This window comes from Vigna unguiculata, chromosome 10 (assembly GCF_037176805.1).
Source record: "Vigna unguiculata cultivar grain cowpea cultivar isolate G323 ecotype 2 chromosome 10, ASM3717680v1, whole genome shotgun sequence".
NCBI lineage: Eukaryota > Viridiplantae > Streptophyta > Magnoliopsida > Fabales > Fabaceae > Vigna > Vigna unguiculata.
Window position 1 is genome coordinate 17,333,788 of NC_140801.1, and position 15,572 is coordinate 17,349,359.

The window sequence follows — 15,572 nt, forward strand, 5'->3', positions numbered from 1 at the left end:
GTGCACGAAAGTTTTGAGTTCGGAGGGTTTTGCACATGGCCAAGGTTGGCGGTGCACCACGGCATAGGTAGATGGCTTGGTGGGGAGTTTTGTGAAAAATGAAATTCGTGATTTTTGAGATGTGAGGGTTGGAAAGGCCTACAAATGTCCCCAAATGAATACCATAAAATTCTTGGTGCACGAAAGTTTTGGGTTCGGAGGGTTTTGCACATGGCCAAAGTTGGCGGTGCACCATGGTATAGCTAGATTGCTTGGTGTGGAGTTTTTTGAAAAAAATGAAATTCGTGGTTTTTGAGATGTGAGGGTTGGAAAGGACTACAAATGTCCCCAAATGAGTACCGTAAAAGTCTTGGTGCACGAAAGTTTTAAATTGGATGGAGTGTGCACTTGGCCAAGTTGGTCGGTGCACCACGGCATAGCTAGATGGCTTGGTGGGGAGTTTTGTGAAAAAATGAAATTCGTGGTTTTTGAGATGTGAGGGTTGGAAAGGTCTACAAATGTCCCCAAATGAATACCATGAAAATCTTGGTGCACGAAAGTTTTGAATTCGGAGGGTTTTGCACATGGCCAAGGTTGGCGGTGCACCACAGCCGAGGTGGCTTGGTGGGGAGTTTTGTGAAAAAATGAAATTCGTGATTTTTGAGATGTGAGGGTTGGAAAGGGTTACAAATGTCCCCAAATGAATACCATGAAATTCTTGGTGCACGAAAGTTTTGAGTTCGGAAGGGTTTGCACATGGCCAAGGTTGTCGGTGCACCACGGCAAAGCTAGATGGCTTGGTGGGGAGTTTTGTGAAAAAATAAAATTCGAGATTTTTGAGATGTGAGGGTTGGAAAGGTCTACAAATGTGCCCAAATGAATACCATGAAAATCTTGGTGCACGAAAGTTTTGTGTTCGGAGGGTTGTGCACATGGTCATGGTTGGCGGTGCACCACGGCATAGGTAGATGGCTTGGTGGGGAGTTTTGTGAAAAAATGAAATTCGTAGTTTTTGAGATATGAGGGTTGGAAAGGCCTACAAATGTCCCCAAATGAATACCATGAAATTCTTGGTGCACGAAAGTTTTGGGTTCGGAGGGGTTTGCACATGGCCAAAGTTGGCGGTGCACAACGGCATAGGTGGCGTAGTGGGGAGTTTTGTGACAAAATGAAATTCGTTATTTTTGAGATGTGAGGGTTGGAAAGGGCTACAAATGTCCCCAAATGAATACCATGAAATTCTTGGTGCACGAAAGTTTTGAGTTCGGAAGGGTTTGCACACGGCTAGTTTGTCGGTGTACCACGGCATAGCTTGATTGCTTGGTGGGGAGTTTTGTGATGAAATGAAATTCGTGCTTTTTGAGATGTGAGGGTTGGAAAGGCCTAGAAATATCCCCAAATGAATACCATGAAATTCTTGGTGCACGAAAGTTTCGGGTTCGGAGGGGTTTGCACATGGCCAAAGTTGGCGGTGCACCATGACATAGCTAGATTGCTTGGTGGGGAGTTTTTTGAAAAAATGAAATTCGTGGTTTTTGAGATGTGAGGGTTGGAAAGGCCTACAAATGTCCCTAAATGAATACCATTAAATTCTTGGTGCACGAAAGTTTTGTGTTCAAAGGGGTTTGCACATGGCCAAGGTTGTCGGTGCACCACGGCATAGCTGGATGGCTTGGTGGGAGGAGTTTTGTGAAAAACTAAAATTCGTGGTTTTTGAGATGTGAGGGTTGTAAAGGCCTACAAATGTCCCCAAATGAATACCATGAAATTCTTGGTGCACAAAAGTTTTGAATTGGATGGAGTTTGCACTTGGCCAAGTTGTTCGGTGCACTTCGACTAGATAGCTTGGTTACAAAATTTGTCAAATTTTAGACCTTGGCCAAACTGAATGAAATTTGGTGGGGATGTTCCTGATATTGTTTAGTAGTGGACTGGAAAAAATGAGGTCGAAATTCAGAGTCTACACGTGCTTTTCTATTTTCCCCGATTTTACACATACCTGCTAAGTAAAAAATATAAAAAAAATAGTTCCCCTTCTAGAAAAATTATGAAATTTGGTGAACAAGGAGATACTATTTTTCTAAGAATTACTGCAAAAAATGGCATAACTGTATGGCTTGGTTGGGAGTTTTGTGAAAAAATGAAATTCGTGGTTTTTGAGACGTGATGGTTGGAAAGGCCTACAAATGTCCCCAAATGAATACCATGAAATTCTTGGTGCACAAAAGTTTTGAGTTCGGAGGGGTTTGCACATGGCCAAGGTTGTCGGTGTACCACGGCATAGCTAGACTGCTTGGTGGGGAGTTTTGTGAAAAAATGAAATTTGTGGTTTTTGAGATGTGAGGGTTGGAAAGGCCTACAAATGTCCCCAAATGAATACCATGAAAATCTTGGTGCACGAATGTTTTGTATTCGGAGGGTTGTGCACATGGCCAAGGTTGGCGGTGCAACACGGCAAAGGTAGATGGCTTGGTGAGGAGTTTTGTGAAAAAATGAAATTCGTGGTTTTTGAGATCTGAGGGTTGGAAAGGCCTACAAATGTCCCCAAATAAGTACTGTAAAAGTCTTGGTGCACGAACTTTTGAATTGGATGGTGTTTGCACTTGGCCAAGTTGATTGGTGCACCGCTGCACAGCTAGATGGCTTGGTGGGGAGTTTTGTGAAAAAATGAAATTCGTGGTTTTTGAGACGTGACGGTTGGAAAGGCCTACAAATGTCCCCAAATGAATACCATGAAATTCTTGGTGCACGAAAGTTTTGAGTTCGGAGGGGTTTGCACATGGCCAAGGTTGTCGGTGCACCACGGCATAGCTAGACTGCTTGGTGGGGAGTTTTGTGAAAAAATGAAATTTGTTGTTTTTGAGATGAGAGGGTGGGAAAGGACAAAGAATGTCCCCAAATGAATACCATGAAAATCTTGGTGCACAAAAGTTTTGAGTTCGGAGGGTTGTGCAGATGGCCAAGGTTGGCGGTGCACCACGGCATAGGTAGATGGCTTGGTGGGGAGTTTTGTGAAAAAATGAAATCTATGGTTCTTGCGATGTGAGGGTTGGAAAGGCCTACAAATGTCCCACAATGAGTACTGTAAAAGTCTTGGTGCACAAAAGTTTTGAATTGGATGGAGTTTGGACTTGGCCATGTTGGTGGGTGCACCGCGGCATAACTATATGGCTTGGTGGGGAGTTTTGTGAAAAAATGAAATTCGTGGTTTTTGAGACGTGATGGTTGGAAAGGCCTACAAATGTCCCCAAATGAATACCATGAAATTCTTGGTGCACGAAAGTTTTGAGTTTGGAGGGTTTGCACATGGCCAAGGTTGTCGGTGCACCACGGCATAGCTAGACTGCTTGGTGGGGAGTTTTGTGAAAAAATGAAATTCGTGGTTTTTGAGATGTGAGGGTTGGAAAGGCCTACAAATGTCCCCAAATGAATACCATGAAATTTTTGGTGCACAAAAGTTTTGGGTTCGGAGGGGTTTGCACATGGCCAAAGTTGGCGGTGCACCACGGCATAGCTAGATTGCTTGGTGTGGAGTTTTTTGAAAAAAATGAAAGTCGTGGTTTTTGAGATGTGAGGATTGGAAAGGCCTAAAAATGTCCCCAAATGAATACCGTTAAATTCTTGGTGCACGAAAGTTTTGAGTTCGGAGGGTTTTGCACATGGCCAAGGTTGGCGGTGCACCACGGTATAGGTACATGGCTTGGTGGGGAGTTTTGTGAAAAAATGAAATTCGTGGTTTTTGAGATGTGAGGGTTTGAAAGGCCTACAATTATCCCCAAATGAATACCATGAAAATCTTGGTGCACGAAAGTTTTGAGTTCAGAGTGTTTTGCACATGGCCAAGGTTGGCGGTGCACCACGGCATAGGTAGATGGCTTGGTGGGGAGTTTTGTGAAAAATGAAATTCGTGATTTTTGAGATGTGAGGGTTGGAAAGGCCTACAAATGTCCCCAAATGAATACCATAAAATTCTTGGTGCACGAAAGTTTTGGGTTCGGAGGGTTTTGCACATGGCCAAAGTTGGCGGTGCACCACGGCATAGCTAGATTGCTTGGTGTGGAGTTTTTTGAAAAAAATGAAATTCGTGGTTTTTGAGATGTGAGGGTTGGAAAGGCCTACAAATGTCCCCAAATGAATACCATTAAATTCTTGGTGCACGAAAGTTTTGAGTTCGGAGGGTTTTGCACATGGCCAAGGTTGGCGGTGCACCACGGCATAGGTAGATGGCTTGGTGGGGAGTTTTGTGAAAAATGAAATTCGTGATTTTTGAGATGTGAGGGTTGGAAAGGCCTACAAATGTCCCCAAATGAATACCATAAAATTCTTGGTGCACGAAAGTTTTGGGTTCGGAGGGTTTTGCACATGGCCAAAGTTGGCGGTGCACCACGGCATAGCTAGATTGCTTGGTGTGGAGTTTTTTGAAAAAAATGAAATTCGTGGTTTTTGAGATGTGAGGGTTGGAAAGGACTACAAATGTCCCCAAATGAGTACCGTAAAAGTCTTGGTGCACGAAAGTTTTAAATTGGATGGAGTTTGCACTTGGCCAAGTTGGTCGGTGCACCACGGCATAGCTAGATGGCTTGGTGGGGAGTTTTGTGAAAAAATGAAATTCGTGGTTTTTGAGATGTGAGGGTTGGAAAGGTCTACAAATGTCCCCAAATGAATACCATGAAAATCTTGGTGCACGAAAGTTTTGAATTCGGAGGGTTTTGCACATGGCCAAGGTTGGCGGTGCACCACAGCAGAGGTGGCTTGGTGGGGAGTTTTGTGAAAAAATGAAATTCGTGATTTTTGAGATGTGAGGGTTGGAAAGGGTTACAAATGTCCCCAAATGAATACCATGAAATTCTTGGTGCACGAAAGTTTTGAGTTCGGAAGGGTTTGCACATGGCCAAGGTTGTCGGTGCACCACGGCAAAGCTAGATGGCTTGGTGGGGAGTTTTGTGAAAAAATAAAATTCGAGATTTTAGAGATGTGAGGGTTGGAAAGGTCTACAAATGTGCCCAAATGAATACCATGAAAATCTTGGTGCACGAAAGTTTTGTGTTCGGAGGGTTGTGCACATGGTCATGGTTGGCGGTGCACCACGGCATAGGTAGATGGCTTGGTGGGGAGTTTTGTGAAAAAATGAAATTCGTAGTTTTTGAGATATGAGGGTTGGAAAGGCCTACAAATGTCCCCAAATGAGTACTGTAAAAGTCTTGGTGCACGAAACTTTTGAATTGGATAGAGTTTGCACTTGGCTAAGTTTGTCGGTGCACCGCGGCATAGCTAGATGGCTTGATGGGGAGTGTTGTGAAAAAAATGAAATTTTTGGAGGGTTGGAAAGGCCTACAAATGTCCCCAAATGAATACCATGAAATTCTTGGTGCACGAAAGTTTTGAGTTCGGAGGGGTTTGGACATGGCCAAGGTTGTCGGTGCACCACGTCATAGCTAGACTGCTTGGTGGGGAGTTGTGTGAAAAAATGAAATTCGTGGTTTTTGAGATGTGAGGGTTGGAAAGGCCTACAAATGTCCCCAAATGAGTACTGTAAAAGTCTTGGTGCACGTAAGTTTTGAATTGGATGGAGTTTGCACTTGGCCATGTTGGTGGGTGCACCGCGACATAGCTGTATGGCTTGGTGGGGAGTTTTGTGAAAAAATGAAATTCGTGGTTTTTAAGACGTGATGGTTGGAAAGGCCTACAAATGTCCCCAAATGAATACCATGAAATTCTTGGTGCACAAAAGTTTTGAGTTCGGAGGGGTTTGCACATGGCCAAGGTTGTCGGTGTACCACGGCAAAGCTAGACTGCTTGGTGGGGAGTTTTGTGAAAAAATGAAATTTGTGGTTTTTGAGATGTGAGGGTTGGAAAGGCCTACAAATGTCCCCAAATGAATACCATGAAAATCTTGGTGCACGAGTGTTTTGTATTCGGAGGGTTGTGCACATGGCCAAGGTTGGCGGTGCAACACGGCAAAGGTAGATGGCTTGGTGAGGAGTTTTGTGAAAAAATGAAATTCGTGGTTTTTGAGATCTGAGGGTTGGAAAGGCCTACAAATGTCCCCAAATGAGTACTGTAAAAGTCTTGGTGCACGAACTTTTGAATTGGATGGTGTTTGCACTTGGCCAAGTTGATTGGTGCACCGCTGCACAGCTAGATGGCTTGGTGGGGAGTTTTGTGAAAAAATGAAATTCGTGGTTTTTGAGACGTGACGGTTGGAAAGGCCTACAAATGTCCCCAAATGAATACCATGAAATTCTTGGTGCACGAAAGTTTTGAGTTCGGAGGGGTTTGCACATGGCCAAGGTTGTCGGTGCACCACGCATAGCTAGATTGCCTGGTGGAGAGTTTTGTGAAAAAATGAAATTCGTGGTTTTTGAGATGTGAGAGTTGGAAAGGCCTACAAATGTCCCCAGATGAATACCATGAAAATCTTGGTGCACGAATGTTTTGTATTCGGAGGGTTGTGCACATGGCCAAGGTTGGCGGTGCACCACGGCATAGGTAGATGGCTTGGTGGGGAGTTTTGTGAAAAAATGAAATTCGTTGTTTTTGAGATGTGAGGGTTGGAAAGGCCTACAAATGTCCCCAAATGAGTACTGTAAAAGTCTTGGTGCACGTAAGTTTTGAATTGGATGGAGGTCGGACTTGGCCAAGTTGGTCGGTGCACCGTGGCATAGCTAGATGGCTTGGTGGGGAGTTTTGTGAAAAAATGAAATTCGTGGAGGGTTGGAAAGGCCTACAAATGTCCCCAAATGAATACCATGAAATTCTTGGTGCACGAAAGTTTTGAGTTCGGAGGGGTTTGCACATGGCAGAGGTTGTAGGTGCACCACGGCATAGCTAGATTGCTTGATGGGGAGTTTGGTCAAAAAATTAAATTCGTGGTTTTTAAGATGTGAGGGTTGGAAAGGCCTACAAATGTCCCCAAATGAATACCATGAAAATCTTGGTGCACGAAAGTTTTCAGTTCGGAGGGTTGTGCACATGGCCAACGTTGGCGGTGCACCACGACATAGGTAGATGGCTTAGTGGGGAGTTTTGTGAAAAAATGAAATTCGTGGTTCTTGCGATGTGAGGGTTGGAAAGGCCTACAAATGTCCCCTAATGAATACCATGAAATTCTTGGTGCACGAAAGTTTTGAGTTCGGAGGGGTTTGCACATGGCAAACGTTGTCGGTGCACCACGGCAAAGCTGGATTGCTTGGTGGGAAGTTTTGTGAAAAAATGAAATTCGTGGTTTTTGAGATGTGAGGGTTGGAAAGGCCTACAAATGTCCCCAACTGAATACAATTAAATTCTTGGTGCACGAAAGTTTTGAGTTCGGATGGTTTTGCACATGGCCAAGGTTGGCAGTGCAGCACAGCATAGCTAGTGGCTTGGTGGGGGTTTTGTGAAAAAATGAAATTCGTGATTTTTGAGATGTGAGGGTTGGAAAGGTCTACAAATGTCCCCAAATGAATACCATGAAAATCTTGGTGCACGAAAGTTTTGTGTTCGGAGGGTTGTGCACATGGCCAAGGTTGGCAGTGCACCACGACACAGGTAGTTGGCTTGGTGGGGAGTTTTGTGAAAAAATAAAATTCGTGGTTCTTGCGATGTGAGGGTTGGAAAGGCCTACAAATGTCCCCTAATGAATACCGTGAAATTCTTGGTGCACGAAAGTTTTGAGTTCGGAGGGGTTTGCACATGGCCAACGTTGTCGGTGCACCACGGCATAGCTGGATTGCTTGGTGGGAAGTTTTGTGAAAAAATGAAATTCGTGGTTTTTGAGATGTGAGGGTTGGAAAGGCCTACAAATGTCCCCAACTAAATACAATTAAATTCTTGGTGCACGAAAGTTTTGAGTTCGGAGGGTTTTGCACATGGCCAAGGTTGGCGGTGCACCACAGCATAGCTAGATGGCTTGGTGGGGAGTTTTGTGAAAAAATGAAATTCGTGATTTTTGAGATGTGAGGGTTGGAAAGGTCTACAAATGTCCCCAAATGAATACCATGAAAATCTTGGTGCACGAAAGTTTTGTGTTCGGAGGGGTTTGCACATGGCCAAGGTTGTTGGTGCACCACGGCATAGCTAGATTGCTTGGTAGGGAGTTTTGGGAAAAAATGAAATTCGTGGTTTTTGAGATGTGAGGGTTAGAAAGGCCTACAAATGTCCCCTAATGAGTACTGTAAAAGTCTTGGTGCACGAATGTTTTGAGTTCGGAGGGGTTTGCACATGGCCAAGGTTGTCGATGCACCACGACATAGCTAGATTTCATGGGGAGTTTTGTGAAAAAATGAAATTCTTGATTTTTGAGATGTGAGGGTTGGAAAGGTCTACAAATGTCCCCGAAGGCCAACACAATAGGATCAGAATCCTGTGGTGTTATCCCATGCTAATGTATCCAGAGCGTAGACTTGCTTTGAACAGTCTAATTTCGTCAAAGTAACAGCACCGGAGGCACGACCCAGCCAGTTAAGGCCAGGAGCGCATCGTCTTCAGAAGGGACGAGCAAACCAGTTAAGGCCCCGCTAGAACTCCGAATACTACGGACTCTTGGGTTGTTGGAAACAAGGGGAGGCCCCGCTAGAACTCCGAATACTACGGACTCTTGGGTTGTTGGAAGCAAGGGGAGGTCCCGCTAGAACTCGGAATACTACGGACTCTTGGGTTGTTAGAAGCAATGGGAGGCCCCGCTAGAACTCCGAATACTACGGACTCTTGGGTTGTTGGAAGTAAGGGGAGGCCCCGCTAGAACTCCGAATACTACAGACTCTTGGGTTGTTGGCAATGACAACTTGGGGTGATGATGCTAGAAAGGAGTGAACTAGGCCAAACTGCGAACAAGGCAACTTGGGGGGATGATGCTGGAAAAGAGTGAACCAGGCCAAACTGCGAACAAGGCAACTTGGGGGGTTGATGCTGGAAAAGAGTCAACTAGACCGAACTGCGAACAAGGCAACTTGGGGGGATGATGCTGGAAAATAGTGAACTAGGTCGAACTACGAACAAGGCAACTTGGGGGGATGATGCTGGAAAAGAGTGAACTAGGCCGAACTGCGCCCAAGGCAACTTGGGGGGATGACACTGGAAAAGAGTGAACTTGGCCAAACTGCGAAGAAGGAAACTTTGAGGAAAGCTGGAAACGAGGGAGACTTAGCCGAACTGCGAAGAAGGCAGGCTTTTGGGAAGTTGGAAACGACTGAAGCGAATACTGAACTCCAAATATGACCGACCTTTGGGTTGTCGGCTTCCTCGGAAGCGATATGAAACTCCAAATACGACCGACTCTTGGGTTGTTGGAAATAATGGGAGGCCACGCGAGAACTCCGAATACTATGGACTCTTGGGTTGTTGGAAGCAAGGGGAGGCCCCGCTAGAACTCCGAATACTACGAACTCTTGGGTGGTTCGAAGCAAGGGGAGGTCCCGCTAGAACTCCGAATACTACGGACTCTTGGGTTGTTGGAAGCAAGGGGAGGCCCCGCTAGAACTCCGAATACTACGGACTCTTGGGTTGTTGGAAGCAAGGGGAGGCCCCGCTAGAACTCTGAATTAAATTTAATTTAAAAACCCTCTATCTTTGTTTATCTTAATCCCCTATATTTTTTATTTTATTTGACTAACCGTTTTGTATAGGTTTTATAAGAACTAACTTGTTAAAAATCAATTTTGTGTTCGTTGGGAGACGACTTTGGGTTACTTTACCCCTTCTATTTTCTTGACTACTATCTTAGCAATACTGAAGTTGCTATAGTTTAGTAGTATTAATTTGAACACATCAACAACAACGTTATAAGTAGGCCACTATCCTACCATCGAAAGTTGATAGGGCAGAAATTTGAATGATGTGTCGCTGGCACAAAGGCCGTGCGATCCGACGAGTTATCATGAATCATCAAAGCAACAGGCAGAGCCTACGTCGACCTTTTATCTAATAAATGCATCCCTTCTAGAAGTCGGGGTTTGTTGCACGTATTAGCTCTAGAATTACTACGGTTATCCGAGTAGTAGATACCATCTAACAAACTATAACTGATTTAATGAGCCATTCGCAGTTTTACACTCTCAATTAGTTCATACTTACACATGCATGGCTTAATCTTTGAGACAAGCATATGACTACTGGCAGGATCAACCAGGTAGCATTCGTAGCTGACAACCAAGCACAAACCACACCATTAGCATGAAGGGCAAGGTGTCATTTGTCATACAAATTCAATGGCATCCCATTCTTTCCGACCTCGCACTTGACACAGGTGATCAGACCCAACTTCCACACCACCCACGGGGGAAAAGATATATGTCCAACGTGACTTGCAGAACATCTCTCTTTTCCAACGTCATCCCTCCAAGTTGCCTTCTTCACAGTTCGGCTAAGCTTCGCTCTTTTCCAACTTCATCCCCGCAAGTTGCCTTCACGCAGTTTGGCCAAGTTCACTCTTTTCCAGCGTCACCCTCCTAAGTTGCCTTGTTCGCAGTTCGGCCTAGTTCACTCTTTTCCAACATCATCCCCCCAAGTTTCCTTGTTCGCAGTTCGGTCTAGTTCACTCTTTTCCAGCATCATCCCCCCACGTTGCTTTATTCGCAGTTTGGCCTAGTTCACTCTTTTCCAGCATCATCCCCCAAGTTGCCTTGTTCGCAATTTGGCCTAGTTCACTCTTTTCCAGCATCATCCCCCTAAGTTGTCGTTGCCAACAACCCAAGAGTCCGTAGTATTCAGAGTTCTAGTGGGGCCTCCCCTTGCTTCCAACAACCCAAGAGTCTGTAGTATTCGGAGTTCTAGCGGGGCCTCCCCTTGCTTCCAACAACCCAAGAGTCCATAGTATTCAGAGTTCTCGCGTGGCCTCCCATTGTTTCCAACAACCCAAGAGTCGGTCGTATTTGGAGTTTCATATCGCTTCCCAGGAAGCCGACAACCCAAAGGTCGGTCGTATTTGGAGTTCAGTACTCGCTTCCGTCGGTTCCAACTTCCTAAAAGCCTGCCTTCTTCGTAGTTCGGCTAAGTCTCCCTCGTTTCCAACTTTCCTCTAAGTTTCCTTCTTCGCCGTTTGGCCAAGTTCACTCTTTTCCAGTGTCATCCCCCCAAGTTGCCTTGGGCGCAGTTCGGCCTAGTTCACTCTTTTCCAGCATCATCCCCCCAAGTTGCCTTGTTCGTAGTTCGACCTAGGAGTAAAAGGCATAAAACAAGTGTACCTATGTACCTTTGGTCTCCTTTGTTTTTAGCACACTTTGGCCACATTTTGGAGACATATGAGACACATTCTTTGCCTCCTTTTGTGCAAGAACGAAATTAGCCTTGCACACACCATAGTTAGCTCTTTTGTCTCTCATTTTTTGTAACCTTATTTGACCTAGTCTCTGGAAGCTAGGGTTAAGTTTTTGTAGAGACATCCTTAGGTATCTTTTATTTGCTTAGAGGCCCCTAAACTCATCTATATAAGGGGTGCTCCTAGACATGTAAAAGGGTTGAACATTTTGAAGTAAAAACACTCTTGTGTCTCAACCATTTGTGAGAGTTTCCTCCCTTGGGAGTGAAACTTTTAAGCCTTATCTTGCATAGCAAGTGGCGGCACACATCCACTCATCTTCAAGGTTGCCATGGCTTCTAGCCTAGCCTTGTAGTGGCGTGCTTCTCACATTTTTACCATTTCTTTCCTTTCCATTTTATGTTTTCTTCTTCCTTTAATTGTTCTTGGTTTTTTATGGTTTATGTGCTTTCCATTTCCTTTTTGTTTTGAATCAATCCATCATCTTCTTCTCTTGAGCTTTGTGAAAGGAACCTTCACATCTAGATAGCATGCTATCTTAATGTCTAGTGGGGATTTCACTTAGTTTTCTTAATCAACTCACACCATATTCAATAATCTTAAAAAGGAACAAGATAATCCTTCATCATTAGTAGGCTGGAAAGCTGGGGACCCTGCGACATCAGATGTTTCCTTGGCCTTTCCCTTTTGAGTGGGATCGACTTCAATCTTTTGCCTTAGGCCAGAATTCTCTTATCGCAAGGCTTCCATCTCATCAGCACTACCCTTCTTCAAGTCAGCCAACTCCTGTTGCATCTTGGCATGACCGTCTAGGATGGCGGACTGGTCCGAGGTGATGTTTGCACGTCCGGGATGTGTGTGGTGGGCAAGGTGGCGGCAGGGGTGGGAGTCGTAGTATTTCCTGGGAGGGTGGAGTGGAAGTGAGTAGGATGGGTTGAGAGGATGGGAGTTTGTTGGGTGCTGGTGAAGGTGTGCGGGGTAGGATTGTACTCGCTTTCCTCTTCAGTAGGCTGGAAAGCTGGGGACCCTACGGCATCAGATGTTTCCTTGGCCTTTCCCTTTTGACTGGGATCAGCTTCAATCTTTGGCCTTAGGCGAGAATTCTCCTGTTGCAGTGCTTCCATCTCATCAGCACTGCGCTTCTTCAAGTCAGCAAGCTCCTATTGCATCTTGGCTTGATCGTCTAGGATGGCGGACAGGTCCAGGGTGATGTTAGCAGGTCCTGAGGGGGCCTGCCTCAACTTTCTTGTTAACTCTTGCTTTGTTGCGGGTAGAAACCATTTTTGGAGAAAGCAGGTGGTAACGTACTATCTCGTGCCCCACGGTGGGCGCCAATTGTTCCTGCAGAGAACAAACGAGATATGCCAAACACAAGTATTACGTTATCCTAGTCCACCATCTTCTTAGTAGACTTCTTCCCAGTTGATATATATCGCTTATGGGTATCTCGGTGTGATCGGTTTGGACCCGGGAGGGGTTACCTACAGAAGGGACTCTGAAGTTTAAGTTAGCGAAATCTCTCAAAAAGTCAAATTTGGTGATTAGGGAAGTAATGAATGTGTACCTTTAATTTGTGGGGTCCATGCATATTTATAGATTATTAATTATGTCTGGCCACGTCATAGGCTGGGCCCTTGTTTGGGCTGTAGGTGTGCTTGGGCCCTAGCCTAGGCCCTTACTTCGATTATTGTGGGCTTGGTGAATCTCATTGAAACATTTTGTTTTTCCAAGTCCTTGGTTAGTTTCGTGGAGTTATCGGCCTTGGTCGGTTACCCTTTAGCGGTTTAGGCCGCTATTGTTGTTTTGGTTTGCTTGATCAATGTCGCTTCTTAGCGGTTTAGTCCGGGTACCCTAGCATGTGTATGGTAATTGTTATTATTCGGCTAGGCCGACTAGGTGTGGTACATTCACCATTTCAAAACTAACAATTGGTATCATAGCAAGGTTCTTGAAAGGTATTCAAGTTTGATAAAAAATATTTTCAAATGGTTGAAAGTAAACTCCCTTTTGCTAAAGGTGCCTCTATTCATAGACCACCTATGTTTTATGGCCTAAACTATCAGTTTTGGAAAATAAGGATGCAAATTTTCATTGAATCTATAGACAAGGGAATTTGGGATGCAATAGTTAATGGAATATATACTCCTAAATGTGTTGTTGAAAATAAGCAAGTGGACAAGCCTTGGAGTGAATGGACTGATGAAGAAAGGAGAAGAGCTCAATATTATTGCAATGCCAAGAACATCATCACTTCATCTTTGAGTATGGATGAATTTTTTAGGGTCTCCAAATGTAAGAATGCAAAGGAAATGTGGGATGTGCTAGAGGTTACACATGAAGGAACAAGTGAAGTGAAGAGATCAAGGAAGGATGCCTTGATTCAAGAGTATGAGCTTTTCAAGATGCAAAAAGCAAAGTCCATAGTTGAAGTACAAAAGAGGTACACTCATATAGTCAATCATCTCATGGGTCTAGGCAAAGAATTTGACAAAAAGTAGCTAAACATCAAAGTGCTTAAGTGTCTTGAGATAAATTGGCAACCAAAGGTGACTGTCATATCTGAATCTAAGGATTTATCCATCATTATAACAGTTGCACTATTTGGCAAGCTCAGAGAGCATGAGATTGAAATGCAAAGGCTAAGTGAGCTTGAAACAAGTGAGAAAAAGGTAAGATCCATAGCCTTGAAGGCTAGCTCTATGAAGAGTGATGAAACTGAGGAAGAGGTTGCTGAATCTAGTGATAACGAGAACTTGAATCTACTAGTCAAGAAGTTTAGGAAGTATCTCAAGAGGAAAGGCAACAAAGGTAATCAAAGGAGGTACAATTCTAAACAAAATGATTCAAGTAATTCTTCTAAATTCTCATGTTATAATTGTGGAAAGCAAGGACATATCAAGCTTGAATGTCATAATGTTAACAAAGAGAAGGAGAAGGTTGATGATAGGAAAAAGGAGAAAAAGGGCAAGGAAAGACGTGCCTACATAGCTTGGGAGGACAATGATGATTCAACAAGCACTTCATCTCAAGAAGGAAGTGAGGAAGGAAACCTATGCCTCATGGCCGGATATGAATCATCCTCATCAAGCCAAGTCATAAAACAGGAAAAGAAGGATCTTTGGTACCTGGATAGTGGCTATTCAAGGCATATGACATGAGATAAGACCAAATTTGCAAAGTTGGAATTGAAAGAAGAAGGATTTGTAACTTGTGGAGACAACAACAAAGGAAGAATCCTTGGAAATGGAGTCGTAGGCAATGGATCCTCTTTCAACATCAAGAATGTACTGCTGGTAGAAGGGCTCAAACATAATTTGATAATTATAAGTCAATTATGTGATAAAGGCTTTAAAGTGATGTTTGAACCAAGTAATTGCTTGATATATGATGCACATGGTAGTATTGTCTTGATAGGAAAAAGAGTGAACAATATATATCTACTTGATCTACATCATGCATCATTTAGCATCCATTGTTTGCTTACAAAAGAGGATGACACTTGGTTATGACATAGGAGACTTTGTCACAAACACATGCAGCATTTTAATCGACTAAATAGAAAATAGTTGGTTGAAGGACTACCAAAACTCAAGTTTGAGAAGGATAGAGTGTGTGAAGCATGTTTAAAATGAAAACAGACCAAGGTCTCTTACAAATTCAAAAATGTTGTTTCAACTAAAAGACCTCTAGAGATGCTTCACATGGATCTATTTGGTCCATCTCGAACCCTGAGCCTTGATGTCCATCTTTATGCATTAGTCATAATTGATGACTTCTCTAGGTACACATGGACTTTGTTCTTAGCGGTAAAAAATGACACTTTTCATGATTTTAAAAGACTTGCCAAGATGCTAGAAAATGAAAAAAGTTCCAAGATAGTGTCTATTTGAAGTGACCATAGTGGGGAATTTCAAAATGAAAGGTTTGAACACTTTTGTGAAAAGCATGGCGTTAAACATAATTTTTCTGCACCAAGAACCCCACAACAAAATGGCGTTGTTGAAAGGAAAAACAGGTCATTTGAGGAACTAGCTAGAACTATGTTAAATGAGAATTCACTACCTAAGTACTTTTGGGTTGAAGCAGTGAACACTTCTTGCTATATTTTTAATAGAGTTTTGATTAGGCCAATTTTGAAGAAAACACCTTATGAACTTTTCAAAGGGAGAAGGCCTGTTTTAAGTCACATAAAATTATTTGGACGTAAGTGTTTCATCTTAAACAATAACAAAGAAAGTCTTGGCAAATTTGATGCAAAAGCAGGTGAAGGTGTTTTTCTAGGCTATGCTATATAGAGTCTATAATAAGAGTTGATGACTGTTGAAGAGTCTATGCATGTTGTATTTGATAAAACTAA

General features: G+C 43.6%; 1 protein-coding gene across 1 annotated transcript; it reads left to right on the forward strand.

Moving 5' to 3' along the window:
- The first annotated feature begins 13,200 nt into the window (after nt 1-13,200).
- LOC146882276 (uncharacterized) lies at nt 13,201-13,713 on the forward strand. Its single transcript, XM_085667333.1, has one exon. The coding sequence runs from the start codon at nt 13,201-13,203 to the stop codon at nt 13,711-13,713; it is 513 nt and encodes a 170-aa protein (XP_085523459.1).
- Nucleotides 13,714-15,572: the final 1,859 nt, after the last annotated feature.

Bases quoted from the DNA above. Each gene is read 5' to 3' on its own strand.
- LOC146882276 (XM_085667333.1), top strand. From the start codon at position 13,201: ATGGTTGAAAGTAAACTCCCTTTTGCTAAAGGTGCCTCTATTCATAGA.